The sequence below is a fragment of the Ilyonectria robusta genome (genome assembly GCF_021365365.1).
Source record: "Ilyonectria robusta strain PMI_751 chromosome Unknown BGZ61scaffold_2, whole genome shotgun sequence".
NCBI classification, from domain to species: Eukaryota; Fungi; Ascomycota; class Sordariomycetes; order Hypocreales; family Nectriaceae; genus Ilyonectria; species Ilyonectria robusta.
In genome coordinates, this window is record NW_025764436.1 from 3,088,987 (window position 1) to 3,115,137 (window position 26,151).

Genomic DNA, 26,151 nt, shown 5'->3' on the forward strand with positions numbered 1-26,151 from the left:
TCTCTCACGTCAAATATTCTCCAATGACACCCTCGCAAGTATCCCCTACTTGGGTTCGGCGATGCTCGTCGAAGTCAAACTGGGGGTTCCAAAGTTCACAGCCCCATCGCTGCCAACAGTAATCTTCTGAACCATCGTATACCGGGAATCATCGCACGCGCCACCGGAGTTGGATGTCGCATGGAACGCAATCCACGTCTCGCCGCTCGGGCTCTGGAAGAAAGAGTTGTGTCCCGTGCCGTAGTGGCCGTTCCCGCTGCTCAGCTTACACCCGTTGCTCTTGGTCCACGCGCTCGCCTTGGTCGGGTTCGTCGTGCCGTCCCACGTCAACAGTCCGAGGCAGTAGTTGGGGCTCCAGCAGTACGAGGCCGAGTAGGAAATCATGGTCTTGCCGCCGGCGTACAGGGCTACGGGCCCTTCGTTGACCGGGTGCGCGTACTTCTCCCAGGTTTGGTCGGGCTGGGAAATGATGGAGATGGAGCCGGAGAGCGAGATGTTGTCGTCGTTTAGCTTCTGCAGGCAAATCGACTGATACGTAACGCCGTACATGCACGAAAACATGAGGTAGTTTCCGTAGCTGTTGAAACGGAGGACAGATGCGTCAATGGCCCAGACGTCGTTGAGCTGGCCGGCGTAGGTGTAGGCATCATCCCAAGCACTTGCTCCACCTGACAGACGAGTTAGCATGGGCAACAAGAGACAAACGGAGATTTTTACCCTTGAGGACGTGCAATCTCTGGCCGTCAAGATTGTCGCCATTCCCGGCCGTGAAGTACACGTACCAAGCGCTGCCCATCCAATGAATCTCGGGAGCCCACACGTTGCAGCAGCGGTTGGACGCGGTAGACGAGTAGATGACCTTCTTCGTCGCCGTCTTGAGCCCGGCGATTGTCGTGGACCGCGCAATTTCTACATCCGTCCACGAGGTTGACATGAGGTAGTAGTAGCCATCGCCAGAGCGCACGATGAAGGGATCGCTGCCTCCGGGGTTTCGCACAGGGTTGGTGAATGCGGCGGCGGAGGAGCCGACAAGGCTCCAAGCCGCGACGAGGCCACTGACAATACTGGAGAACTTCATTGCGACGACGAGTTTACGAGGTGCGCTGCCGATGGTCCGGCATTGGCAACTTCAGAACCGGCGAGCCTTTTATTTTATTTCTCCAACATGGCCTTCCCCTCGGTATTCCCCCACATCCCCGGATTACTGCACGGCTTCATCTGGACTCATCCGTCTCACAGACTGCATGTTTTGGCTTGTGAAGCTTGCATGTTTCGGGCTGGAGATATATGCGCCGCCATGTCAGTGGTGGAACAACCCATGGCGGAGGCGGGACGAGCGGGGCCGTGACGGATGGCTTCGGTATTCAGGTACCGGATCGAATGGGGAATGGCAACTCCGTTAAAGTTTGGGGTAGATTGGAAGTGAAAATGATCTATGTGAGCCGCGCGAATCCCAACTCGATATTAGACACTAGGTCATGCTCTCCTTCAAATCTCCGCCTTTCGTGGCGTCATGATTGAAGGGAGTCAGGCGATGGCATCCACTTCGTCTTTCAATAGTCTCTCAGCTCGGTACCGCCTACACTTAATACGTTCTCGTTTCGGCCTGTAAGCCGAAAAGGGATGGAGATTAGAAATAGGGTAGAGATCTAGAAAACAACGGAAGCTTAGCTAGGAGGAGTCTTGATTACAACTAGTTGGACTAATGAGATAGTTTAGAACATCCCATCTCGCTAAATTACCAGCGAGCTATCATTGTCTTCGTCTATATTTTCGGGCACACTTCTGCTTGATTATCACTTGACTTATCTCTTGAAAGCTCTAGGCAAAACACTTACACAAGAGCTAGATCCTCATCGTGAGTATAAGGTTTCAGAACAAGGTGGCATTCCGCAGGTTCGCCGGGGGTACCACGTGGAATAGTACCTCAAGGAGGGTAGAGGTCTTCATTCTGCGCTATAAGCGAATAAATCCCCGCATAAGATGAAGTATGGATCCCTTGAACCATGCCCATGTCATGGAAGCATCCTCTTTCGGCCCTTTCGGTATTCCCCGCACTCCAGAGTATGGGTTTCTCAACTTAAGCGGACCAATTGCACCTTACGGACCTCATGCCATTCTAGTCTCCTTCATATAAGCGCAAAGACCGTCTAGTCCATAGCTCTTCCGACATCACATGTCTAACGCGTGTACGTCCCTTTAATGGTATAGTCCTTCTTCGGCCCCTTGACCGTGTATTCGATCCCCCACTCTTTGAGGTTCACCGCCTGGAACGCAAAGTTGTACTTGACGTCGTAGTAGTCGTCGATGCAGAGATGCCCCGCCTTCGCAGCCCAGCCCTTGTTGGTGGCGACCTCGGGACCTATGAACTCGATCTCGTGGAAGAGGTAGTCTGCACGGTCTAGTTCCTCGGGCTTCGCAAACCAGACGCTAAGGATATCCTTGAGCTCGTCGTATCTCCACACGTAGCGACGTGTGGCCTTGAAGCCGAAGCCCTGGTCCGTCTTGAATTCGCCCTCTTCGATGTAGAGGTACTCCATGCCCAGCTCATCGTCAGACGAGGGCTCTGTGTCTGTGGGGTTGGCTGCACATCTCAGACCGTCACTAGTTTTCTCTCGGAGCAGAAACCGCGCTGTTCCGCTGAAGTGACCGCTTGGGTGGGTGGGAAGCTTGCTCCGCAAATCGCGCTCAAGTTTCCAAGTGCCTAGCAAGCTTCTAAAGACGCCACGAGCCACGAATTTTGTACCCGTCAGGCCAGCAGTTGTGATTTCGTGGGTTTGCCTCATAGACTTGATAGCAGCTTCCTTCGACTCTGCATCGTCGTTTGCGGAGATATATCGTGCTGGGGTTAGCATATCGAGCGGCAGGTCATTGTGCGGCAGGCTCGGAGCTGGGGGGTCCAGGGGTGCTTGGATCTCCATCGAAAGTGCTTCTGCAAATTCGTTCATCAAATAAAGGTAGTCTCCCATAGGGAACTGCGATACTCGAGGATCGTCGCGCAAGTCCAGTGTTCGTTGGATTGACACATCGCTCTGAAGTTTCGCCTCGTATGCCTCAGAAGAGCGGGCAGTGTCGGCGTTTTCAGACCACATAGCCGCCATGAATCGTGCCTGCATCTGCATCACTCCCCAATAGGGAGATCGATAGAAGCCCACGAATCCAAGACCGGAGACCTCGGGATGATGAGTTCCATGGAAAGCGAGGGCAATAGGTTGGTCCACATGTTGAGGGGAGTGTTTGAGAGTCTTCAAAATTTCGTCGGGGAAGAAGTTCAAGCATGGAGATGGGTCGAAACCAGTTGCGACAACCACTGCTGCGACGTCTTCAACCTTCGCACCACCTGAGAGGGTTGCCGTAGATCCGTCAAGAGCCTCAACCTTGCCCTTTGACAATTCAATGAGGCCGGATCGAACAAAGTCACTGTACCAGTCACTGACGGCTAGATACGGTTGTTGATCATTGTTCGAATCATCCACCCGTAAGAGACTTGAGAACTCCGACTGATTGCTGCCAACCACGTTCTGGAAAATGCCATGTACCATCTTGGCAGTGTCCTCAGTGATGTGTCCTTGAGTATTGACGAGAGGCTTTGGGCGGTTGTTGATGTTATAAGAACCAAAGTCCAAGGGTAGGAAAGGCGCAGCTACATTTGTTGGCTGATGACAAATTAGCTCTCTCATTGATGTATTGATTCATGGTAGACTCACCTTCGGGCTTGTGTAAAGTGGGAATACCCAAGTTGGCCGCTGGATAACATTATGGATTCGGTACTTGTCAACATCCTGTATGGGCGATCTATCGGGTGAATTCGTCGCGGAAGAGAGGTGCGCTCCAATAGTACCGGCAATCTCAACACCGGACATCTGGCCACCAACAACCAGAATCTTGCCTCCTCCAGCTCGTCCCTTTCCTAGGAGACCATCCAGGTCGCGATACTGGCTGCTGTGAATGACGGGGATAGACAATTCTTTCGAAAGGCTGTCGGGGATGATGGGTTTGCCGAAGAAACCAGAGGCGACGAGAAGGTAGTCGAAGTGCCCAGTTTCAGCTTCTAGCTGAGATCCAGCAGTAACACTCCAGCCATCAGGTGAGTCTCCGGGACGCTCCGCCCGAGTGACACGTTTTCCGAGCTTGAGTTCAAAATCCGCGTTCCCAGTCAAGAACTTTTCAACGTAGCGTTCAAGATATCTTCCAATCATCCACGCCGGCGGGAGCTGAGGATCGGCGTCGTCCCATGCCAACTCGCTGAACTGCACCGTGTGTCGGCTCTGGTTGGCCAGCATGAGCGGATGAACCTGGCGCTGCGTGTCCGACTTGGAGGTCGGCCATAGACCGCCGATGCGCTCCTGGGCGTCAAAGACGCTGACTTTGAACTCTCCGGGTGTTGCATTGTGAAGCAATGTCTTCGCCGCGACCAGTCCGGACGGTCCAGCACCTGGATCGAAGGTGAGGGGTGGTTTGAAGTGGGGTTCTAGCGAGCAACTTACCGATAATGCAGACCGTTTTTGCCATGGCTCTACTACGGTGGAAATATCTTCCCAGGTTCATACACTCCGTTCACTAAGGCAAGATCCCTGTCTGAAGCTCAGTCAAACGCCGGGCACTGAGCAAAGGTTGAGCGATTTGGAGGGGTATTTGAAGTGATGCGGGGCACTGGCCGGGTCCTAATGCTGTAGGTCCAACCTAAGGAGTGCCCGATTACGAGTTCGGCTCACCGTCTAGTATTATACCGAGCATAAACCAGCAACCCGACTTCAACCCTTGGGCTTTGTTTGTATCGCAAGGTGCGAGTTGAGTCGAAGTACAGTTGAGAACAAGGTTGCCAAAAGCGGCTTAGCGAACAGACTCCGAGAATGCCGAGATCTGCGGGACACTCGGATTACCTAAGCCCTTGTGTTCGTACTACCACAGTCACGCAGATCAACCAAGATGGTAAGATTTCTCTTTTTGTTGGGCTCTCATCGGTCTTTTCGCCATCGAGGGTTTCCTGATCTTTGAAGCTCCACCAATCGTCACCCATTGAACAGATTTATGGTCCCGCGCATGGATGACCGAGAAGCTGCCATCCATCAACTTGACCCCTCCTCCCACGCCGAGTTGCTCGGCTCGGCTCATGCGGACATCCTAAAGCTCCTTTTATACCACCACTGCAAAGATTCCCAGCAATATCAAATGCATCCAGGTTACGATAGTCTTATTTGCTAGTAGAACACAATGAACCTAGTGAGCCCCGCAGACAAACTACTGACTCAAGAAGACCAGACTACGCTTCAGCCCAACTCTACTATCAGTCTCGTGCCCTCACTTCCCTTGTGGCACCTCTAAACTTTCCATCCCCAACTGGAAGCCCATCCGCTTTGCCATTTTCTTCTCCATTCATCGCTTTTCTTCCCCATAATGCAAAAACCTACAGCGTAGCATGATCCGTCCTCGCTACGTCATGCAAACCCCGCTTTGTGGATGTCGTCATGTCCCACTTACGTGAGCAACGAGCAGTACAGCGAAGTATCCCAAGCATTAAAATCATCACCACCCACCCTCTCACCTGCAGAAGCCCAAAGTAGTGAACCAATATTAGCATCCTAGTCTTGCGTCAGACCAATTTCTCACCGAGCCACACACACGTCCTGTATTGCAACCCTCAAACCGCGAGATATCCCCGGTATCAATCATGTCGCACCACGTTCTCCTCCTCGGCGGCCACGGCAAGATTGCCCAGCTCATGACACCCCTTCTGCTTAACCGCTCGTGGACTGTCACCAGCGTGATTCGCGCGCAGGAGCAGGTTCCTACTATTGAGAAGCTCGGTGCCGGCCTCCCAGGCAAGCTCAATGTCCTCGTCAGCAGTGTTGAAGACGTCACCAGCCAGGACCACGCTCTGAAGATCCTCAATGAGGTCAAGCCCGACTACGTTGCCTGGAGTGCAGGTCAGTGCATGCAACCGATTCTATCTCCGAGATTCAAAGTGCTGACGTGAGTGTAGGTGCGGGAGGCAAGGGTGGCGCTGACAGGGTTTGAGCTCCTATCAACTGTACATGAGACCGACCGCTTTGCTGACTGAGAGAAGACCTTCAAGGTTGACCGTGATGCTGCCATCCACTTCGTCAACGCTGCCGCCACTATCCCCACCATCACCCGTTTCCTCCTCATCTCCTACCTAGGTTCCCGCCGCGCTGGTGCCCCTTGGTGGCCTGCCGGCGAGTGGGATGCGTACCATGAAAAGGTGAACAACGGCATTCTCGCCAACTACTACCAGGCCAAGATCGCCGCCGACGAGGTCCTCTACAACGTCTCTAAGAAGAGCCCCACCCTCGTCGCCATCAATCTACGCCCAGGCACTCTGACTGATGCTCCCGCTGGTACGGTGACTCTGGGCAAGACTCCCGGCATTGCCATGAAGGCTGGCATCAGCCGTGAGTCCGTTGCGAAGACCGCTTCTGCTCTTCTTGCAGCCGAGGGTGTCAAGAATACCTGGCTGGATCTTCTCGATGGCGATGAGGACATTGAAACCGCCGTCCAGAGAGTTGTGCGAGAGGGTATTGATACTGCCGAGGGCGAAGCCATCTATGAAGCATAAGCGAGCATTCACGGGAGTCTATCTCAGATATTACTAAAACACAAAAGCCGATATAATTTTACGATTTCATGAACCAAGAATCATTCATTTGTGTAGAGATTGAACGCATTGAGGCATGCGTGAGTACATGCGGCTCCAAAATCGCTCGAGCAGGCGCTGTCTCGCTAATTAATGGCTGCTCCTCAGACAGCCACGGCCTGCCGGCAATGCTGATATCCCTCCTTGCCCTGCTAAGTATGTTGGACCCAAAATTATAACCTCACCCGGCTCAATTGGGACACCCCCAGGACTCATTCCCTGTGTCACACCCCTGATCACACACGTTGAGGCTAGAGCGTTGATCACGAGAGCGTTCAAACGTGTCACGATGCTCGCTTTTTTGGGTTCCCAGTCGGCTCTCCAAGCGAACTGCTCTTGCGCCTGCATCGCGCCGTCCAGTCCACTTCGCCTTCAAAGATTTGCACTCCTCGCGGACCGTGGCCCAACTTGTGGTAACGTAGATAATGGCATTCCAGACTCCCTGAAGTGGGAGAACGCATCCACTGGCAACACTCAGAGCAAAGCTGATCCTGTCCCCATGGGTCAAACTGTAGAGTCGATTGATCGAACTTGGTATCCAGGTGATGAGAACTGCAAACCCGAAGATGAAGCTGGTCCGCAGGTAAGCCATCTTGATGGGATCAAGCCGCTTGAGTTTCAGAGATGCATTCGACTTGACAGCTCGAAGACGAGTAATAACCGTCAGTTGCTGATGTGGTGTTCTGTCGGATGTGCATACAGTCTCAAAGCGCTGCGTCTTCTGCCCACCATGTCCTTCAATATCCTCGCTTTCCAAGGGAACCGCCCATGATCGACCGCGGTTAGGACTTGCGCCAACATGGATGGCAGAAGGTATCGTGGGGTCAAGGCGGCTCTTCTGTTTAGAAAAGTCCGATGTGATCTGGACCTCGGTGACGGCGGTTCCATAAAACTCGGGACGGTGAGTAAGGCTCTTCAACCAGAGGTCAGTACTTAGTTGTGTGTCTCCAACCCACGATCCTACCTCTTCGGATGAGCCTCTGTTCGCTGTACTAGAAAGAGGGCTCGAATTGGTCACTTCTCCTTTCTCCCAATGATCTCCTGCGAGGTTGCGCAACTGGTTACGATGGTGAAAGACGTGGTATCCAACGGCGACGTAGATGACGATTGACAAGAGAATGCAAACCCAAATGGGGATGTAGTAGGAGTACAGTCGAACGAGACTCCAGTCTGCGCCGATCCAGCACCAAAGCTAAACAGGTTAGGGTGAACTCCAAACCACTAGATCGTCCTCTACCTACTGCGGCATCACCAAAGATGAGTCCTTTGTTAGGGTCACGAATCGAAATCAGGACAATGGCAGGTATCATCGGGCCCCCGTAACAGATGAGACAGTACACCCAGGCATACTTTCGAAACGTGCAAGGACTCGCGTTGAAGAAGAAGACGAGAAAGACGTTGACAGACATGGCAAACGACCACCAGGGGTCCGACTGCATGAACCTGTAGCACCCAAAGTCAACTGAAGGTTCCTTGAGTCAAGTCGAGAAGCAAGTTAATCACCATTCAAAGATAAATGCCTGAGACTGACACAAGGCAGAGTCCTCACCCTTGTCCAGGCCATCGTAACCCATCATGGAGGCCGTGCTGGCCCCGGCGTTGGCGATGGAGGCAAGGAGAATGAAGAGGTTCGGGGTGGTGCGAAGCTTCTTAACGAGCCAGTACGACAGCGCCGTCAGGACTATGGCTGCCATGGAGCAACCAGCTCCCGTGCGCTCGATGGTGATCAGGATATCGATCTGCCTCGTCGAGAGGGCCTCGCTTCCCTTCATGTTGCCTGATGATTGGCGAAGTTGAAACGGGGGAGGGTGTTAGAATCGAGCACCACGAAAGGTGTCTTGTGATGGTGAAAAGGTGAGGATTAGTGGGAGGAAAATTTAGAGTCGAGAAGTTGAACCCATGACAGTTGGCTTCCACTGGGAAGGCAGGAGCCCGGTGAGTGACGCACTGCAAACGCGGTGGCAGCTGCGAACAGAGGCTTCCAGCTGTCAGCCGCCTCGCCACTTGTTCAGGTTCAGATTTCACTATTGATTTACTACTACCTGATTTGCAGTGCACAACTTGGGAAAGTGTAAATAGCAGCATCTCCATTCGATCTTTTAATTTGCCTTGGAGATGACCTTCAAGTCTTGAAGTTGCCCAAAACAGTAGCAAGGGTATTTTCCTGACCAAAGATATACGCCGTATGATACTTGCATGCATCTTTCCCACCGCCTATAATGTGAGCAGGCTTTCCTTTCCAAGTCCATGCATGGCCTAACTATTGTTGATTATTGACAGGATATTTATGTCTAATTTACCATAAACACCTATTCACATTGTTCTTGTTCCAAGCCCCACTAAACATTTGGTGTTCGGGATTCAAACAACTACCACCCATGGTTTGGATAACTTCGGGCGAATCAGGTCAGATATCGAGTAGTCTTGATGGCACCGAGGGACGGCAACAATAAACCGTACTTCCAAATACCAACTATGGAGTACGGACAACTCTAGATCGAATCTGAGCTCCCGATGAGATTGCCGAGGTGACACGAGCAGCCCGGCACCGAATACCGTGCGTGCCGGCCCCACTAGTCCCCATCAACACCGAGATAGTCCCGCGATGCAGCAGGCAGCGCATCAGCCATACCTCGGCTTTGATGTAACTGTATGCAAAAGTTTTCGAATCGAAGGGAGTTTCTACTAATGATAGCTAAGGTATACGGCAGATTATTAAGAATACGCAGACGGTTCTTTCTGTACATAGTTGTTTAGTACCGGATCTTTGTCTGGTTGATGACTTGACAGGCACGTGTTCCCAGCCTGCAAGCCCAGATGGCCCTTGTCTGAATTATTACGGTGTAACCTAAACAACACTTATCTCACTCATCTGACTATCTTTTTGGGAAATCAAAGATATACATAACCATGTCAATTGCCCCAAGCTTGCTGAGACTAAAGCACCGAGGTCCACTCGCGACCCTCTCAAGGCTCGTGGCCACCAGACCCAGGCCATCAGCCCCTCTCGGCGTCCTTCATTTTCGCCGAGAGGACGTATCTGATCGCGCTCTTCACTCATCACCACCAATTTCATCCCCGCAACCTCCTTCACAAGCCATGTCTCCCCCAACATACAATCGCCTCGTCTGTCCAGGGCTCAACCTATCTCCGGAAGAAACGCCCTCGGACCTCTACGAGAAAGAAGTCGCCTTCTTCAACTCCATCCCCTGGACGGCTGCGCGGCTTTCCACGCCCGGCGCAATCGCCTTCGTCCCGCCGTGTCGCAACCCCATTACAGATGTTCACGACCAACTCTTCGGGCGCACGCTCGCCAATGATCGCTCGATAACGCGCATGCTCTGCATCTTCCGTGCCGAGAGCCATGAAGCCGCGCTAGACCCCACGCGAACCATCACCGAGATCGAGACCCTTATCTGCGCTGGCGACGGCGTGAGCGGGTTTCCGAATGTCGTGCACGGGGGCGTCGTTGCGTCTATGTTGGATGAGTCGATGGGCGCATTATTTGATCTTAATACCACCCTGGGCAAGAACGCGAGCGCGTTCAAGGCAAACAATGTCACGGGCAAACTGGACGTATCCTACCACAGACCTGCGCCTACCAACAGCGTGTTTCGCATCACAGTCAAGGTGGAGGAAATGAACGGGAGAAAGACCAAGTTCTACTGTGAGATAAAGGATGAGAAAGACACAGTGCTGGCGAAATGCTCAAGCACATGGTTGACAGTGAAGCCAAGTCTCTAAGGAGCAGTGGGAACATGTAAGGACGCAGCATCCTTGATATATAAAAAGAGCAGGCAACGCGGATAGAACTAGACTATAAACATTAAAAAGCACTCCGGCAGAGAATTGAATGTTACAAAAGAAAACGCGGCGCTCGGAGAACAAGGTCGACATGACCCAAGGTATCTTTCGCATTCAAATGACAGTCCAACCCCACTCAATCCAACCCAAACAATTTCGGCCGTAAGTTGTGGATCGCATTCAGGCGATCATTTGACACCCGGAATCAAAGTCTTGACTGCCTCCTTCATCTTTGACGGGTCCTCTATAGCTTCTAGCGCCGTCTCACGCTTGCTTTTCTGTCCCTGCTCCCAACCAGCCTCGCGGTGGTTGAGCTCGCTCTCGGCGGAGCTGATGCTGCTCTGGCTCATGTTCATCACCATGTTGACCATCCTGCCCTCCTTCTTCTTGAACGCCCGCTGGGCCTCTTTGAGATCTTGCAGCTCTTGATCTTCCCAATGCATTGTGATTATTCCCAACTCGGGGAAGTTGGTCTCGAGGAAAGCCTTGAGGTCTGGCAAAATCGACTTGTCTGGTCTGTATGTACCAGAGTCATTGTCGATGATGAGCTGGTAGTATGCAGGATTGTGCGGAGGGTCATCATTTGGCGGGCCCCCACTGATCTCTTCGGACGGGTGTGTCTTCTCCTTCGTGTGTGGGTTGTCCGAGGACACGGGGTGCTTCAGGCGTCGAATAAAGAACTCGCCAGAGCAAGCAATGTACGTCGCAACGTCAGAATGCATAGAATGCTTGCTCAGCATGTCAACACCAAACTCCTTGCCTGTCTCCGTGAACCGGAACATGCCATCCAGTGTCAAGACATAGGTGAATATTCGGCCGCCTTCGTCAAAATGAGCGAGCTTGAGGAATTGCACCGCCGCTTGCTTAGAGCATGCTTCGAAATCCCCATATTCTGTCGAGCGGTTGAAATTGTATATTCTGTTGTGCTGCTTGTGGAGAGCCGTGTTGAGAATCTTGCCCCTCAGACCAGTCGAGAAGAACATGGATGCAATGATGGGCCTGAACTCGACAAATCGATGATAGATTACAGGTGGCACAGGCCCTGCAAGTTGCATCTCGTTGGCTTGGAAGCTAGTAACACAGTCAGCGCGAAACTCTCAGCAGTCAGGGGGTGTCGTACTCGTATTTTTGCGTCCTCTTCTTCTTTCCCTTCTTATCTTCGCCCTGGTCCTCTCGAGCATCATCCTCCTCATTGGTATTGACTTTTGTGCCAGCGATGCGCCCGATGAGAGGACTGTAGTGCTTCACAAACCGCGTCGGGCCAACAGTGTACATCTGGGCGAAAGGCGGATCTGATTTTCCAAGCACCACCATGCTGATGCGAAGTATGGGTGTCATGTGAACCTCAGAGTGTACCATGCTTGCGACGCCCTTGAAAAAATACGCCCTCTTGCTGCCCATGCGCTTCTTGACAGCAAAGTTCCTTCCTGGCGGCTGAAAGTCTGGCGCTGTCTCTGTGACCTGAGGAACCTTTATTGTCACGTTTCCGAGTCTGTCATCGGAGTCTGGGAAGTCTTCGTCGTAAAGGCGGCATTTGAGGATGAATCCAGTTGGAGGAACATTGGCGACGACCCATTCATCTTCCCACTCGGGCTCTGTGCTTCGCCTGATGGTCCTAGTGCGGTAGGTTAGATCCGGGTCCTCCTTGTGCCTCTTGGGCTGCGTGCCCTTGAGCGTCGCATGGATGAACGGATCAGAGGAAGCTGTCCCGATGTCCGCCGCGGGCAGGTTGGTCGCGCCGTGGAAAATAAACCGCACGGTGAATCCTTGGGGGGCGTCGGGGAGCGGAGTGGCATCGAAGCCTCCGGGGGGGCCTTTCTTGATCTTCAGGCGGTCTTTGAGGCCAGTGGCCATCCTGGCTGATGGCTTGAGGGGCTTGTGGCCATTCTCCAGCTTGTTTTTGGCATCTGTCTCGACGGGTTTGCGAGGGATCTGCTTCTGGCCGTTGGACGTGTGGTCGTTGGACGGTTGGCCGTTGGATGGTTGGCCGTTGGGATGCGACTCCGCCTGGGCTTGGTCGCTCATCGGGTCCAGCGACTCGCCGAGTTTGCGAGTCTAGCGATTGTTCGGTGGCGACAGGGTCCTGGCGCGTATTGGACAATTCAATGGACGATTGGAACGCTCGCGACAACGGAGGAGGCGCGTTTTCACGGTTGCGAAAGGTTGTTGTCGCGATGCGGACGGATGAAGCTAGAGATGACCGAGAACGAACCCGGTGGTTGGTGAGGCTGACGGTCCGGTGGTATGATAAGCGCGGTTAGGATGGCAGGCACAGCACACCATCCGAGTTGGGACGAAGGGAAGCTGGAGCGCGGGAACTGAAGCTATATCTTGATGGTTTTCACATGGAGAATCTAGGTTTTGTCTCCTCGGCGACCGCGTATGAGACGACACCGAGCCACTTTTCATGTCGCATGTCGCATCTCGCCATTCGCCCAGGCGCAGACCCTCACGGCCACACACCAAAGTTACGCTGCGAGCATCATGACAGGATCCCACTGGGACCTTCATTTCTGACGTCACCCCTAGCGCACCCCTAGCGCAGCCCAGTCACAGCGCTCGCCGCGTCTGCCAAACGGACCCTGCGGCCGGATCCAGCGGCACTTTAGTGTGCCAAGGGATACCAAGAACGGCTCCAGGTGCCATGCTGGAGCAATATGCCGGAGCAAAATGCGCCAAGTCCGGTACAGCTCAGTGAATTTCAGCCTTGAAGAGGAGCCAGAAGGGGTCCGCCCAGACCCTGAAAGCCCAGCAGACCCGCCTCCCCCCAACCACCACCAATTCATTGGTGTTGCCGTACTCCGCGCCTCATCCAGGTTTTCCCAATTGGCCTCGGATCCCGGCAGTGGAATGACCAACCATCTCCGTAATGACCCCCATAATCACCAAAATTCTTCTTTCATTACGTAGTCCTGTCTGTGCTTTTGGATGCCGTGAGGCTAAGCAGCCTTTGAAAATAATTATGGACGTGTCAATACGTGCCTCGCAATGACTTCGCCATTCTCCCTGTTGAAGTCACACCAATTTACCTTCATTTATGCAGGTTGGCGGGCAATCGGACTCCCAACCGGACTCGCAATCGGGTCCACGGACCACTTGATGTCCGAGATCACATGTCTTGAGATCCCAACGTATTCCAGAGATCTCAATATCAAAGTTTCTCGACTGTAGAAACAGTGTGAAAACCTCCAATATTATTTTATTAAGGGTTTCTAGCAGGTACATTGTCTCCGTATCATAACGCGAGGATGTCAGCAGCCCAGATTGTTTATAATAAGACGTTGAATTAACAAGTCGGGCCCCTACATCGTGAACCAGGGCCATCCCGACATAGACGTGAGCTAAACCTTTTCTCCCTTATTACACATCTCCAGCCCCAATCATCTTCTCGTCCTTGCGTCCCTTATGCAACGTCGACGCAACCTTGCCCGTCAACAGCGAGTCAACGTTGGGCAACATGAATGAGGCAATCAGAGCCACGCCTGAGAATGCAATGCTCGCGAGGAAGACGGTGCGATATGCCAAAGCATTGGCCTCCTTGTAGGCCCTGACACCAACGGCCGCGATGGAATCCGTCACTCCAGGAATTCCATCAAAGCCCGTTCCGGTAGACAGACCAGTAATGAAGTCGGCCACACTCGACGAGGGTAGTCCTGCAGCAGTGACCGCCTTGGGTACTTGTCTTGCAATCTCATCAGTGAGTCGGTTGCTGAGAATGACGGTATACACTGTCGCGGAAATGGACGAGATGAAGAAACGGATCGAACCCGCCAATCCAGACGCCGAACCCAGCTTCGACTGATCCCACGCCGCGATCGTGACGATCGTGATGGCAAGCGACTCAGCCCAGCCGATGAAGAAGGTTCCGAGGGCCACGAACGTCGTAGCTCGGACCCGGCTGTCTGGCGTCGACGTCGCGGTAGCTCCAAAGAAGATGCCGCTGAGGGCAACAGTGACGATGCATTGCAACTTGAGGTTTCCAATCGGCTTAGCGACGACTCCGCCGACGACCTCGCCGATGATGATGAACAATCCGACAAATGAGGAGTACCAAGCAGCCGTCATTGGGTCTCCGTCCTCATACAGAACCGTAACCATTGATGGCCACACCAGAGCGAAGGCGTAGTAGACGCTCGCACCAAGACCGGACAAGATAGTTGCCGCGTTCCATCCTTGATTCTTAAACAAGTGCATCGGTACCAGAGGCTCTTTGAGCTTGGCATATGACTCCCAAAGGACAAAAAGCACCAGGCCAACGATGCCCGACACGATGGCCCCGATAACATGTGCCGACTTCCATGGGTAGACGCTGCCTCCCCAGTTGAGACCCATCATAAGAACCAACAACCCGCCAGTGTATACAGCCGTGCCGATGTAGTCAAAGTCCTTGGCATACTTCAAGACGCTCGCGTGCTCACCGTGCTTCATGCGGAAGGTCGGCGGGTGGTAGAAGAAGAACCAGCACAAGAAGCTGACAGTGTTCACACCGATTAACACGTAGTAGGCTCCTCGCCAGCCGACATTGGGATGATTCCTGAGGAATGCATGCGAGATGACCGGCGCAAGACCCGAGCCGGGGATGGTCAGCGAGTAGCAGAACGCGTTGCCGATGAGGCGATACTTCATCGGCACCAGCTCACCCATGACGTAGTAGTATGAGAGCTGTGTCGCCGCGGCGATTCCGGTGATAGTCATGCCGCCGATGAGCGAGTTAACGCTCTGTGCCGTTGCGCAGACGATGGAGCCGATGATACCGAGGAATGCACCACCAACGAAGACCCAGCGGCGGCCGAAGATGTCGGTAACGCGGCCGATGATGGTGAGGGTGACGGCCGAGGTGAGGGTGTAGGTGAGTGCGACCCATATAATGTTTGCATCCTAAGTAGGGTATTAGCCATGTTGGCATTGTAAACTCAAGATGACTTACAGGACCGATATCATTGTTGATGATCGTCAGGATAGGGGCAGCATATCCAAAACCAGCAACGCCAGCCATGAGACCCAAACCAATTCCAGTCATGGAACCAATGAAGAACGGGCTGGTGAAGTACCCGGGAGGCAGCTCATCCTCCTCGACTTCGAAGGTATTCTCATCGTCCGAGGCATGGCGATCGTGGTGAGGCATCGTCTCCGTGTGCTCTGCCTGCTCCTTCTCACTGAGCTGGGACCCAGCATCCCGTGGAGAAGCCATGATGTCGAATTCAACTAGGATTTGGACTTTTGAGCTTCCAGTCTTAAGTGTAAGTCTCGATGAGGAATCCTGACCGAAAATCTTTTTGTTTCTGAGAGCCACCCGCGAGGGCTTTATGTCCTCAGAACAAGCCCAAGCATCCCGAGCTTCTGGATCGATGTGACATCTCGCTCGGTCCAGTAGATCCGCATTCCCTGCAATTCCCTGTCGTGGATATCCCACCCAAGCTGCGCCGGTTAGCGCGAACCTGTCAATCGTCGCCGTTGCTGATGCGCTGCGTTGGTGGCGTCGTGATGGTGCGGTTGAAGTTTTCCGGGAGGTGTCGTGACCACAATACCCTGACGAAACCCCACGGGGAAACGAGCCGCTAGTCGGGCGAGATCTGGGGTAACGGATCACATCTCCGCATTTTGTGTGGCCATTGTTTCCTTAGGTTGTATTGGCAGCCTCGCGTAGCTGTGGTGTTGCACCTGTCAAAGACAGCTGCGTGAAGTTGCCCTGAGCGTGTGATATCGGCCCTGGAGCACCCGTATCCCCGAGCCGACAATTTTTGACCAATTTTTCTGCCAAATGTAGTGTAGAATTTATTGATGGAATATACGTGAGTATCAGTTCTCCAGTGAAACATTCCGTAGGATTTCTGTTCAACCTCGAGCCCACTGGTCCAGCCTCTATTCGGCGACTAACAGATGGCTACTGGACCCACTCTATTCATGCGGCACATGTTTTCCTGCGGCAGATCTCCCAGCGCGGCCACTAAGTCGTTACACTTCGCCTGATGATGATTCACGTCGGGGGTGCCACTGATCTGATCTCAGCACTGGATCCAAGGAGCTCGAGCCTACCTAGTCATCAGTGTGGCACGCAAGCCTTGTGCGCATTCGCTCCTCTTTTATCCGGTATCGTAATTGAGATTTAAAGTTGGCGTGGTTGTTTGTCCCGTTAATCTGCTGATGCTCCCGCGTTCGGCCGATTTGAACAATCTAGTACCAATTCTGTTCTAGACATTAATTCATCAAACCTGGTAATAATATGTACTTCAACGCGGCGGCCGTATATTTTAATTAAAGATCCAGAAGCTTCACGCGCTCTCCTCACGTCCATGTTCAACTCAGGGCACTGCCATTTTGCTCTCGGGCAATAAGTCAGCTTCATATGCTCAAGTTGCTTACAACCAAGCAAACCACGGCCACTTCAAAATCTCGACCCCCTTTACCAGCCCATTCGCAATGATGTGTTTGCTTGTGTCAAAGGAAGAAAGCCGATAGGGCTGTTCCAGAGCCGGGGTTGAGACCGCCAATGCACTCATCATGGGACACATCGCAAGGTCTAGACTTTGAGATTTCCACCACCATCGAGCAACGAGGAGTGGCTCTTTCGGGAGGGATATATTACCGAGTCCATACTTGTCGGCCTTTGAAAGTCTCGAACATTCTCAACGGATAACTCTACCCATCTCCATTGTCACCCACGAACCACACGCCAAGGCCTACTGACACATTTCTCAGCATGGTTGCATCCATTGTGGAAAATCCAAGCACTAGGGAGATGTTACAAAATAACAGCAAATCCCGGGCAATTATTTTGAAGTTATGCATTCATTCATTCCGCTTCCGTCCAAGAATGGTCGAGAATTTGCCGCCAGCCGCTTTACTTGCATTAAAGCCAACATGTAAAATATGAGGGAAACATAACCACGAATCAAAGCCATATACTAGACCTGCATTATCAAATCAATAGTTCTGAGACATGAAATGGAGTGTAATTGTTGCAGATCAAAGAGTACATCATTGAGAATACGGTGTGGTGGTAGAGCGGGGTGACGGCGGTGAATTATTGCCGAGGTCAGATCTCTTGGTCATGGCCATCAGGACACCCCGGGAAATAAAAGCCGTGAGCAGGCAAGGTCGTATATGCACTACGTAGCGCCTGGTCAATGTGATTTCGTGCCAGGGCACGGTGGTCTTGCTGTAATTTCTCAGTCCGTGGTAGCGTCAGGTCACGTTCAAGATACGCCATTACACCCTGCCTTCAGCCTCGATCCCTCAATCAGATCCCCAGCCAATATTCCCCATATGGGTATTCGGAGCTACAGTTCCAAAGGATTTTCGTATGCTCAGTTCAGCAGGCTGATAAGGAAGTATCAAAAGACGGCGTACCGCTGAGTCGCATTCGCGTCTTAAGTAAAGCAATTGCAGCCATGATGCACGTTTCCTTCCAGGTTGCTATCATGAGCAGAAAAAGCCGCTCACACATTATTATCACATGTAATAAATCATACGTGGCTAACCCATTCTTCCGTTCCAGGGTATGGTACAATGTCTTGCTGAAATTCGAACTCTAGCCTTTGGAACATGCATAAAGCACCAATCATGCGGCATGGCCAGTCCAGCGTTACACCAAATAAAGAAGAGTGGTCGATCGCGCGTTGTTACACTGACCTCCTCAACCTCAGACCACTCTCATCATTCTTGACCTGCGTCTCAGTACCGACACTGCCGATAGCCACGGCACCCAAAAATGTAGCCCAGTATTCCAACTCCACGTGTTTACTTCCATGTCGAAGCGAGCGAATGCGAAGCCTCCACGGGGTTGCGTTCTACACATGCAGGGCGTCAGGTTTGCGTCCGAAAACTATCGGTCGACCGCGGGATCGGTTACCAAGACGCTATCGTGGGGTATCCAGGAGCAGTGCCGATCGACGATTCATCCGACGTCGCACAATCCCATTGGTATATGCGCTGACCGCTTAGTTGGGCACCAAATGTTGGCTAACTATTGGATAGCCTGATCTCACATCGTCACATCGAGCCGCCAGCGTCCGATATGTTTCGGGTCTTGGCTATATGCAAGTGCACCTAGGAGGATTCGGTAAGAGCAAGCCACCAACTGCTCTCCAGTCAGAGTTCAATTGCTTTTTCTTATTCTTGGGATTGGGTCCCTGCTTTGACCTGGGCAAAACATTTCTGAATCGAGAGCAGTCTTGAATGCGCTTGGCAGATGCTACTGCCATATCCGGACCCTTCCAGACCAATCTTTGACACACCCCATGGTGAGATAAGCTATCTTGGAGTCTCGAGATTATCATCGTTGTCCACATGCAGTGACTGCGGTGGCATGAAACGTGGATCCATTGCACCGTCGTTGGGCTTCATGTTACGCAAGATGGCCTTCTGAAGCGACCGCCCACGGGGATCGAGGTTACACAGATGCAGGATACCGGCAATTCGATCTGCACGACGTCGTTTGCGGTATATGGAATTTCGGACTTGAAGTACCGGAGGCAACTTTCCACGGCGCGCTGGACACATTGCGATGCCCGAAATGCCACGACAGGGCAAGCAACCGCCCAACCGCCCTCTGTGCGGGGCCCGTGTGGCCGGGGATGCGGGCGATGTGACGCATCATCTGCAGTGATTGCTTTTTTGTTCTTAGGCCAGAACCGATAGCTGGGATTTGCGGAGGTGGCCGTCGAGTGAGACCGTTCCGTGGCCTCACATGGTTGAGGCGTCCCGAGTGGCATCAAATTCCGCCTCGGGTAGCCGCGGAGTGATACGGGGGTATGCGCGGAGGCTTCTTCGTTTAGGGACGAGATGGAGCTTCAACGGAGGCGGCACGTATACCAGGCGTCCAAACAACGATAGGGGGTGTCGCTTTGTCCGGGCCCTGTTGGACTTGGATCGCGAGTTAGTGACTGTGCTGCAATGCATGGTACAGTGCATGCTTTCCGGAAGACCCATGTCCCGGTGCCTTCCTTGGTAAGCAGTAGTCCGGCGGTACTCGCGATGGAGTTACTCGTTCTGGACGCAATCGCGATGCAAGTACCGTACTGAATGGGACTAATTATAGGTCGACCTAAGATACGTAGTAGTAGCTGATGCGTCTCTAGCCTCGTCTTGGTGTTTCTGATGTCGGGTGTTGGGAGCAACGCCGCGTACAGCGGCCCAGGAATAAATAAACCCTCTCAAACAGGGTCTCAGGTAGCTCGCTCGATGGCCTCATGGCGCATTGACAGCTGTGCCTCTCAAACCACGCAGCCAAGCAGCATGTCCATCATGGCCCAACTGGCTCGCCCAGAGCTTGCTTCTGCGTGCGCTTCTGCGTGCGCTTCTGCATGCTTCTTTGGCTCGTCATCCCAAGTGGAGCCGATGGCGGCGCTGATTGGCACCCTCGTCATCGCACCACCTGCTAACTCCTCCGCCCTGCGGGTTGCCCCGCCGTCGATCGCCAAGTGCCCCGCCATGCGAAGCCCAAAGGCGAGAAGCTGGGAGGCACAAACTTCGACCGGAAGACGTGTTTTCTGTGGCTCTGTACCTGTTCCTTGACCTGCCGAAGCCATGTCTGTTCGGTCCCTGCCTTTTCGTGCCTTGGCCTTGCGGCCCCTTGGTCGCTGTATTAAAGCCAACGTTCCTCCGCCCTTCGTAGCTTCGCGAACCTTTCTCACCTCCACAAGCAAGCTCTCTCCCTCATCCACCGCTACGCCAACTCCCCCCAAGAAAAACACCACCATCATGGGCGTTGAGAAGATTCTCCTCGAGGAGGGCACTGGTGCCATTCCCCGGAAGGGCCAGACCGTCACCATTGAGTACACTGGCTACCTCCGCGACGTCAATGCGGAAAACGAGAAGGGCCAGCAGTTCGTTTCCTCCGCCAATTTTCCTGGACTTGGATCAATGACTGACACATCTCCTTCAGGTTCGACACCTCCGTCGGCCGCGGCGACTTTGAGACCAGGATCGGTGTCGGTCAGGTCATCAAGGGTACCTAGCATACCCCAGCTCCGCTGGGTTCCCTCTTTCAATCAAGAATCATGACTCTAACACTTCCTCTTCCAGGCTGGGATGAGGGTGTCACCACGATGAAGGTCGGCGAGAAGGCCACTCTAGTCATCTCCAGGTACGCTATACTCGACAACAGCCACAGACATATCTTCTTTTGCTAACGAATGGCTTTCTAGCGACTTCGGCTACGGCCAGCAGTAAGCCCTCCTCTTCCTCTGTTCACGTCCCAAGCCAATTGTATCGCCCGATTCCCCAAACGTGGTCTTGGCCACTTCTTCGATCTCAGTCATGCAGATACTCTCCCTACTTTCACCATCCAACCTCTTCCCAACCCCATTCCGCCATAGATCAATATGGGTGATGATGAACTGACAATATTATTTGCAGAGGTTTCCCCGGTCACATCCCTCCCGGCGCCGACCTCATCTTGTAAGGATCCTATTACGTTCTTGACCGTTAGCAATGCTGACCCTTGATATAGCGATGTCGAGCTGAAGAAAGTCCGATGATAAATACATCCATGGCAATGCTGTTCCGTTATTCTTCTCAGCAGGGTCTATTGCCAGAGCTTCTCATTCCGGGATTTTGCCAGGAATACCAAACTCTACCTCAACTGTGGTTATCTCATGGTGCAGAGTTTGTCATGCTTAGGGTTTCAGATCCAAGAGGGCGACTTTACAGACGGCCAATTGAAGAAATAATCGATGCTTACATTTTCCAACCCAAGTGACAATGACGTGGTCCTTACTCTCTGCCTTATCGTCTCACCATCTCCGCGACAACAAGTCCACAGATGAGAGGGTGGCTCAAGTACATTTACATTACAAACCTACCAGGGATCCCAGTAATGACGCGTTTGCGAACGGCGACATTAATGGGGAAAATTGGTAAAGACACGGGACAGATGTTGGTTAATAATCCCGAATGATCAGCTGCTCCGAGGTTCCCGGTGAGCATAACTGCCTTCGGCGAGATCGATTAGGCAAGTAATGTGTAACTCTCCAGTCAAACATGATCAAACACGTGACGGTAAATGATACCTGAATCATATCTAAGCAAGAATAGATTGTGATAGAAACAAGGAGAACACGGACTCAGCATGGGTAGTTGCACATAGTTACTCGGTGTCGGCGTTTCAAGGATGTTAGGTCTAGGGTAGGTTCATGCCTCCTGTGGAATAGACATGTACGATCACTACACTTTGAAGTAGGCAACCCACCAACTCTACCTTTATAGAAGGCCGGATCCACGCCTATTCTGTAAACACAATAATATGATACGTAACTGAATGCTTAGACGTGTTAGTCGAGGGACTGCTCAACCCTCTCATTCCTTACCGCTAAGGCAAGTGGGGGCATGACGTCGGATGGCGAGAGCGCCGTGGCACGCTGAGAGCGACCGGGATTGCGAGGATTTGAAGAGCTTACTAGATGTAGAAGATGGATTCCACCATCAGATTCGCCCTTGTTGAATAAATTTTCAGTTGCCCATTACGGAGATGTTTCGCAGTGGAATGGCGCACCTGATAGCACCTAAGTTAACCCCTGCCCAGGAAGGAAACTTTATGGTGGCGGGGCACCTTACTTAGGTACCGGGTCAACCTGGGTGACAAATTCCCCACCTCACGCTTCACTGCCCCTCATTCCCCTGCGCAGGCGTTATAGGGACCCCGGCAGGTAGGAAGCCACTGGAAGCTGATGCACCCGCGCCCGCCACCTGTCACAAACCGCCTTGGGCCATTACCTCATCAACGGCTGCTGCCTCCTCAGCCGCCGACCTGCTCCATCTTCTTGCTTCTCACTAAATACTCCTCCTGCCCACGCATCTCTCTCCTCTCGAAGCATCGCAAGAGAGAACCAACTCCCCCTACTCACGACCCTGCGATCTATCCCTCCACCTCGCAGGCCCCTTCCTGTTTCCCTCACCGTCCTCGAATCAGCTGCTTGGCGGGGTTGAGCTCTGCCTGGTGCTGGATCGCCTCGACGACTTCGCACCGCACCACCTCCACGATTCCCTCCCTATCTGCGCCAGGCACGCTGGGGAAGCGAAAGCTCTCTGAAGGGGAGTCACCTAAATCCCACAAGCGCATTATGGCTGTGAGTTTTTCTCCCACTACCACGTCACTCCCCGCAGTGCAGGACGACTTTCTCATCATGACCGCCCTTCGTTCATGCGGAGCACAACACAGCCTACCACGCAGCTCGCTTCCTGCCACCGCGCGCTCCGCTTCTTTATGCTGACTGCAAATGTTCCAGGAATCTAAGCTGCCCGAGGTCGACCTCGCGACCCGGATGCAGGTCGACGAGTCCGTCGTTGGACACACCGAGATCGACGAGTCCCTCTATAGCCGACAGCTCTATGTCTTGGGCCACGAGGCCATGAAGCGCATGGGCGCTTCCAACGTCCTCATCGTTGGTCTCAAGGGCCTCGGTGTTGAGGTCGCCAAGAACATCGCCTTGGCTGGTGTCAAGAGCCTGACCCTCTACGACCCCGCCCCCGTCCAGCTGGCCGATCTGTCGTCCCAGTTCTTCCTTAAGCCTGAGGATGTCGGAAAGCCCAGAGACGAGGTCACTGCCCCCCGCGTGGCTGAGCTCAACGCGTACACTCCCGTCAAGGTCCACCAGTCCCCCGGGTAAGTCACTCATGCACTCACTGCGCACCCAGTGATACAATACTGAACGCCTAGTTAGGCTTGACGAGAACTACTCCCAGTTCGACAAGTACCAGATCGTCGTCTTGACCAATGTTCCTATCGACTCGCAGAAGGCAATCGCCGACTACTGCCACACCAAGGGCATTTACGTTGTCATCGCTGATACCTTTGGTCTTTTCGGCTCTATCTTCTGCGATTTTGGCGAGAAGTTCACAATCATGGACCCCACCGGTGAAACCCCCCTGAGCGGAATCGTTGCAGGAATCGACGAGGAGGGTCTGGTATCCGCTCTCGACGAGACCCGACACGGCCTGGAGGATGGCGACTTTGTGACTTTCACCGAAGTCGAGGGCATGGAGGCACTGAACGGCGCCGAGCCCCGGAAGATTGTTGTCAAGGGCCCCTACACATTCTCGATTGGCGATGTCACCGGTCTCGGCCAGTACACTCGTGGTGGCATGTACCAGCAGGTCAAGATGCCCAAGGTTGTCAACTTCAAGACTTTTACCACCGCCTTGAAGGAACCCGAGTTCTTGGTGTCTGATTTTGCCAAGTTCGACCGACCTCAGCAGCTACACCTTGGTTTCCAGGCTCTCCACGCTTTCCAGCTTTCCAAAAAGCGACTCCCCTACCCCATGGATGAACAGGATGCGACTATCGTTCTCGGTGCCGCTAAGAAATTCGCCGAGGACGAGGGCATGGAAATTGAGTTGGACGAGAAGTTGCTCAAGGAGCTGAGCTACCAAGCCATGGGTGATCTCAACCCGATGGCTGCTTTCTTCGGTGGAGCTACCGCGCAGGAGATTCTCAAGGCGGTTTCTGGAAAATTCCAACCTATTAACCAGTGGATGTACTTCGATTCCCTCGAGTCCTTGCCCACGTCTACGAAGCGATCGGTTGAGCTGTGCAAGCCTATCGGCAGCCGCTACGACGGACAGATTGCCGTTTTCGGTACCGAGTATCAGAACAAGATTGCGAACCTGAAGCAATTCCTCGTCGGTGCTGGCGCTATCGGATGTGAGATGCTCAAGAACTGGGCCATGATTGGCCTCGGTACTGGTCCTGAGGGCAAGATTTGGGTGACTGATATGGACTCCATTGAGCGAAGCAACCTGAACCGACAGTTCCTTTTCCGTGCCGACGATGTTGGTCACATGAAGAGTGACTGCGCTGCCAAGGCTGTCCAGCGAATGAACCCTGAGCTGGTTGGCCACATTGAGACCTTTAAGGAGCGCGTCAGTCCTGAAACTGAGAACGTTTTCAACGAGGATTTCTGGCAGAACTTGGATGGTGTGACCAACGCTCTAGACAACGTCGAGGCACGAACATACGTCGACCGACGATGCGTCTTTTTCCGCAAACCCCTGCTCGAGAGCGGCACCCTCGGAACCAAGGGTAACACGCAGGTTGTACTCCCTCATCTCACTGAGTCGTACTCCTCCTCCCAGGATCCTCCTGAGAAGGAGTTCCCTATGTGCACCATCCGAAGTTTCCCCAACCGCATTGAGCACACGATTGCTTGGGCGAAGGAGTACATGTTTGAGAGGTCTTTCGTCAAGGCTCCTCAGACTGTCAACCTGTACCTGACTCAGCCCAACTTCCTTGAGACGACGTTGAAGCAAGGCGGCAACCAGAAGGACACACTCGAGACGATCCGAAACTACCTGACCACTGAGCGACCCCGAACCTTTGAGGATTGTATCGCTTGGGCTCGTATGCTCTTCGAGACCGAGTTCGCCAACAAGATCCAGCAGCTGCTTTACAACTTCCCCAAGGATGTTGAGACCTCGACCGGCACCCCATTCTGGTCAGGCCCCAAGCGTGCCCCCGACGCTCTCAAGTTCGACCCCAACAACGCCACCCACTTCGGTTTTGTCGTCGCGGCAGCTAACCTGCATGCCTTCAACTACAACATCAAGTCACCTGGTACCGACAGGGCTATCTACCTGCGTGAGCTGGAGAATGTTATTGTGCCTGACTTCTCCCCCGACTCAAGCGTCAAGATCCAGGCGGACGACAAGGAGCCTGTAAGTAATTCGTCTTTTGATTTGTCTGACCATGTACTGACCCATGAGAAGGACCCGAATGCTAGCACCTTTGATGACAACGACGAATTGGACAAGCTCACTGCCAGCCTGCCTTCGCCTAACACTCTGTCTGGCTTCCAGCTGGTGCCTGTCGACTTTGAGAAGGATGACGACTCGAACCACCACATCGACTTCATCACTGCTTGCAGCAACTTGAGAGCAGAGAACTACAAGATTGAGGCTGCGGACCGACACAAGACTAAGTTCATCGCTGGCAAGATTATCCCCGCCATTGCCACCACGACTGCCCTGGTCACTGGCCTGGTGGTCCTCGAGCTGTACAAGGTCATCGACGGCAAGACAGACGTCGAGCAGTACAAGAACGGGTTCATTAACCTGGCTCTCCCCTTCTTCGGCTTCAGTGAGCCCATTGCTAGCCCCAAAGTTGAGTACAAGGGACCCAACGGCAAGGTTACGCTTGACAAGATCTGGGACCGATTCGAGTTGGAGGATGTGACGCTCCAGCAGCTCCTGGACAACTTCAAGGAGCGTGGCTTGACCATCAGCATGCTGAGCTCAGGTGTCAGCCTCTTGTATGCGTCTTTCTTCCCTCCCGCCAAGCTGAAGGAGCGATATGCCCTCAAGCTTAGCGAGCTGGTTGAGATGATTTCCAAGAAGCCCATTCCCTCGCATCAGAAGGAGGTCATCTTTGAGATTGTGGCCGAGGATCTGGATGAGGAGGATGTGGAAGTCCCTTACATCAAGGTGAAGGTTGCGTGAAGCCGAGACAGGTGTACAGTGAGCAAGAATAGATGGTAACAGAGTGAAGATCGCGGCCGAGGTGCACTAGAGCAGGGCCTGAACGCATGATGATGCATAAAGATAGATGAATATTACGCTCTGGCTATTTGTTACGATGTAAGATTGGGAGTTGATGCAACACTTTCTTGAGTTTGGTTGATTGGTTAAGACGGCGATTCTGCCTATCCTGCCCGAGGTGTCACTCGATTGGCCTATGTGGTAATTATCATGCCTGCGGC

At 53.1% G+C, this 26,151-nt stretch overlaps 9 protein-coding genes across 9 annotated transcripts; 4 read left to right on the forward strand and 5 right to left on the reverse strand.

Annotated features, from left to right (window-relative positions):
* Positions 1 to 3: 3 nt before the first annotated feature.
* On the reverse strand, positions 4 to 1,018 carry BGZ61DRAFT_381182 (glycosyl hydrolase). Its single transcript, XM_046242638.1, has 2 exons — positions 718 to 1,018; positions 4 to 668 (listed from the first exon to the last, which is right to left on the reverse strand). The coding sequence occupies exons 1-2, from the start codon at positions 932 to 934 to the stop codon at positions 46 to 48; spliced, it is 840 nt and encodes a 279-aa protein (XP_046111203.1). The 5' UTR covers positions 935 to 1,018; the 3' UTR covers positions 4 to 45.
* Positions 1,019 to 2,180: 1,162 nt separating this feature from the next.
* Positions 2,181 to 4,512, reverse strand: BGZ61DRAFT_339452 (uncharacterized protein; the record flags this gene model as incomplete). Its single annotated transcript, XM_046239232.1, has 3 exons — positions 2,181 to 3,656; positions 3,708 to 4,435; positions 4,488 to 4,512. 3 exons carry the CDS (start codon positions 4,510 to 4,512, stop codon positions 2,181 to 2,183), a joined length of 2,229 nt encoding a protein of 742 aa, XP_046111204.1.
* Positions 4,513 to 5,671: 1,159 nt separating this feature from the next.
* Positions 5,672 to 6,577, forward strand: BGZ61DRAFT_341029 (uncharacterized protein; the record flags this gene model as incomplete). Its single annotated transcript, XM_046239367.1, has 3 exons — positions 5,672 to 5,927; positions 5,984 to 6,012; positions 6,068 to 6,577. The coding sequence occupies 3 exons, from the start codon at positions 5,672 to 5,674 to the stop codon at positions 6,575 to 6,577; spliced, it is 795 nt and encodes a 264-aa protein (XP_046111205.1).
* A 268-nt stretch (positions 6,578 to 6,845) lies between these two features.
* BGZ61DRAFT_554290 (uncharacterized protein) lies at positions 6,846 to 8,427 on the reverse strand (the record flags this gene model as incomplete). Its single annotated transcript, XM_046255579.1, has 4 exons — positions 6,846 to 7,568; positions 7,620 to 7,847; positions 7,897 to 8,098; positions 8,159 to 8,427. The coding sequence occupies 4 exons, from the start codon at positions 8,425 to 8,427 to the stop codon at positions 6,846 to 6,848; spliced, it is 1,422 nt and encodes a 473-aa protein (XP_046111206.1).
* Positions 8,428 to 9,754: 1,327 nt separating this feature from the next.
* Positions 9,755 to 10,399, forward strand: BGZ61DRAFT_340885 (HotDog domain-containing protein; the record flags this gene model as incomplete). The annotated part of the gene is made up of 1 exon (XM_046239352.1): positions 9,755 to 10,399. One exon carries the CDS (start codon positions 9,755 to 9,757, stop codon positions 10,397 to 10,399), a length of 645 nt encoding a protein of 214 aa, XP_046111207.1.
* Positions 10,400 to 10,647: 248 nt separating this feature from the next.
* On the reverse strand, positions 10,648 to 12,484 carry BGZ61DRAFT_527367 (uncharacterized protein; the record flags this gene model as incomplete). The annotated part of the gene is made up of 2 exons (XM_046253098.1): positions 10,648 to 11,530; positions 11,580 to 12,484. The coding sequence occupies 2 exons, from the start codon at positions 12,482 to 12,484 to the stop codon at positions 10,648 to 10,650; spliced, it is 1,788 nt and encodes a 595-aa protein (XP_046111208.1).
* Positions 12,485 to 13,795: 1,311 nt separating this feature from the next.
* Positions 13,796 to 15,584, reverse strand: BGZ61DRAFT_411122 (fungal trichothecene efflux pump-domain-containing protein; the record flags this gene model as incomplete). Its single annotated transcript, XM_046243258.1, has 3 exons — positions 13,796 to 14,845; positions 15,017 to 15,337; positions 15,447 to 15,584. 3 exons carry the CDS (start codon positions 15,582 to 15,584, stop codon positions 13,820 to 13,822), a joined length of 1,485 nt encoding a protein of 494 aa, XP_046111209.1. The 3' UTR covers positions 13,796 to 13,819.
* A 4,577-nt stretch (positions 15,585 to 20,161) lies between these two features.
* Positions 20,162 to 20,940, forward strand: BGZ61DRAFT_472745 (FKBP-type peptidyl-prolyl cis-trans isomerase; the record flags this gene model as incomplete). Its single annotated transcript, XM_046248373.1, has 6 exons — positions 20,162 to 20,286; positions 20,346 to 20,410; positions 20,486 to 20,546; positions 20,608 to 20,628; positions 20,819 to 20,860; positions 20,913 to 20,940. The coding sequence occupies 6 exons, from the start codon at positions 20,162 to 20,164 to the stop codon at positions 20,938 to 20,940; spliced, it is 342 nt and encodes a 113-aa protein (XP_046111210.1).
* Positions 20,941 to 22,172: 1,232 nt separating this feature from the next.
* BGZ61DRAFT_502921 (uncharacterized protein) lies at positions 22,173 to 26,027 on the forward strand. Its single transcript, XM_046251750.1, has 4 exons — positions 22,173 to 22,527; positions 22,687 to 23,063; positions 23,122 to 25,111; positions 25,163 to 26,027. Exons 1-4 carry the CDS (start codon positions 22,522 to 22,524, stop codon positions 25,889 to 25,891), a joined length of 3,102 nt encoding a protein of 1,033 aa, XP_046111211.1. The 5' UTR covers positions 22,173 to 22,521; the 3' UTR covers positions 25,892 to 26,027.
* Positions 26,028 to 26,151: the final 124 nt, after the last annotated feature.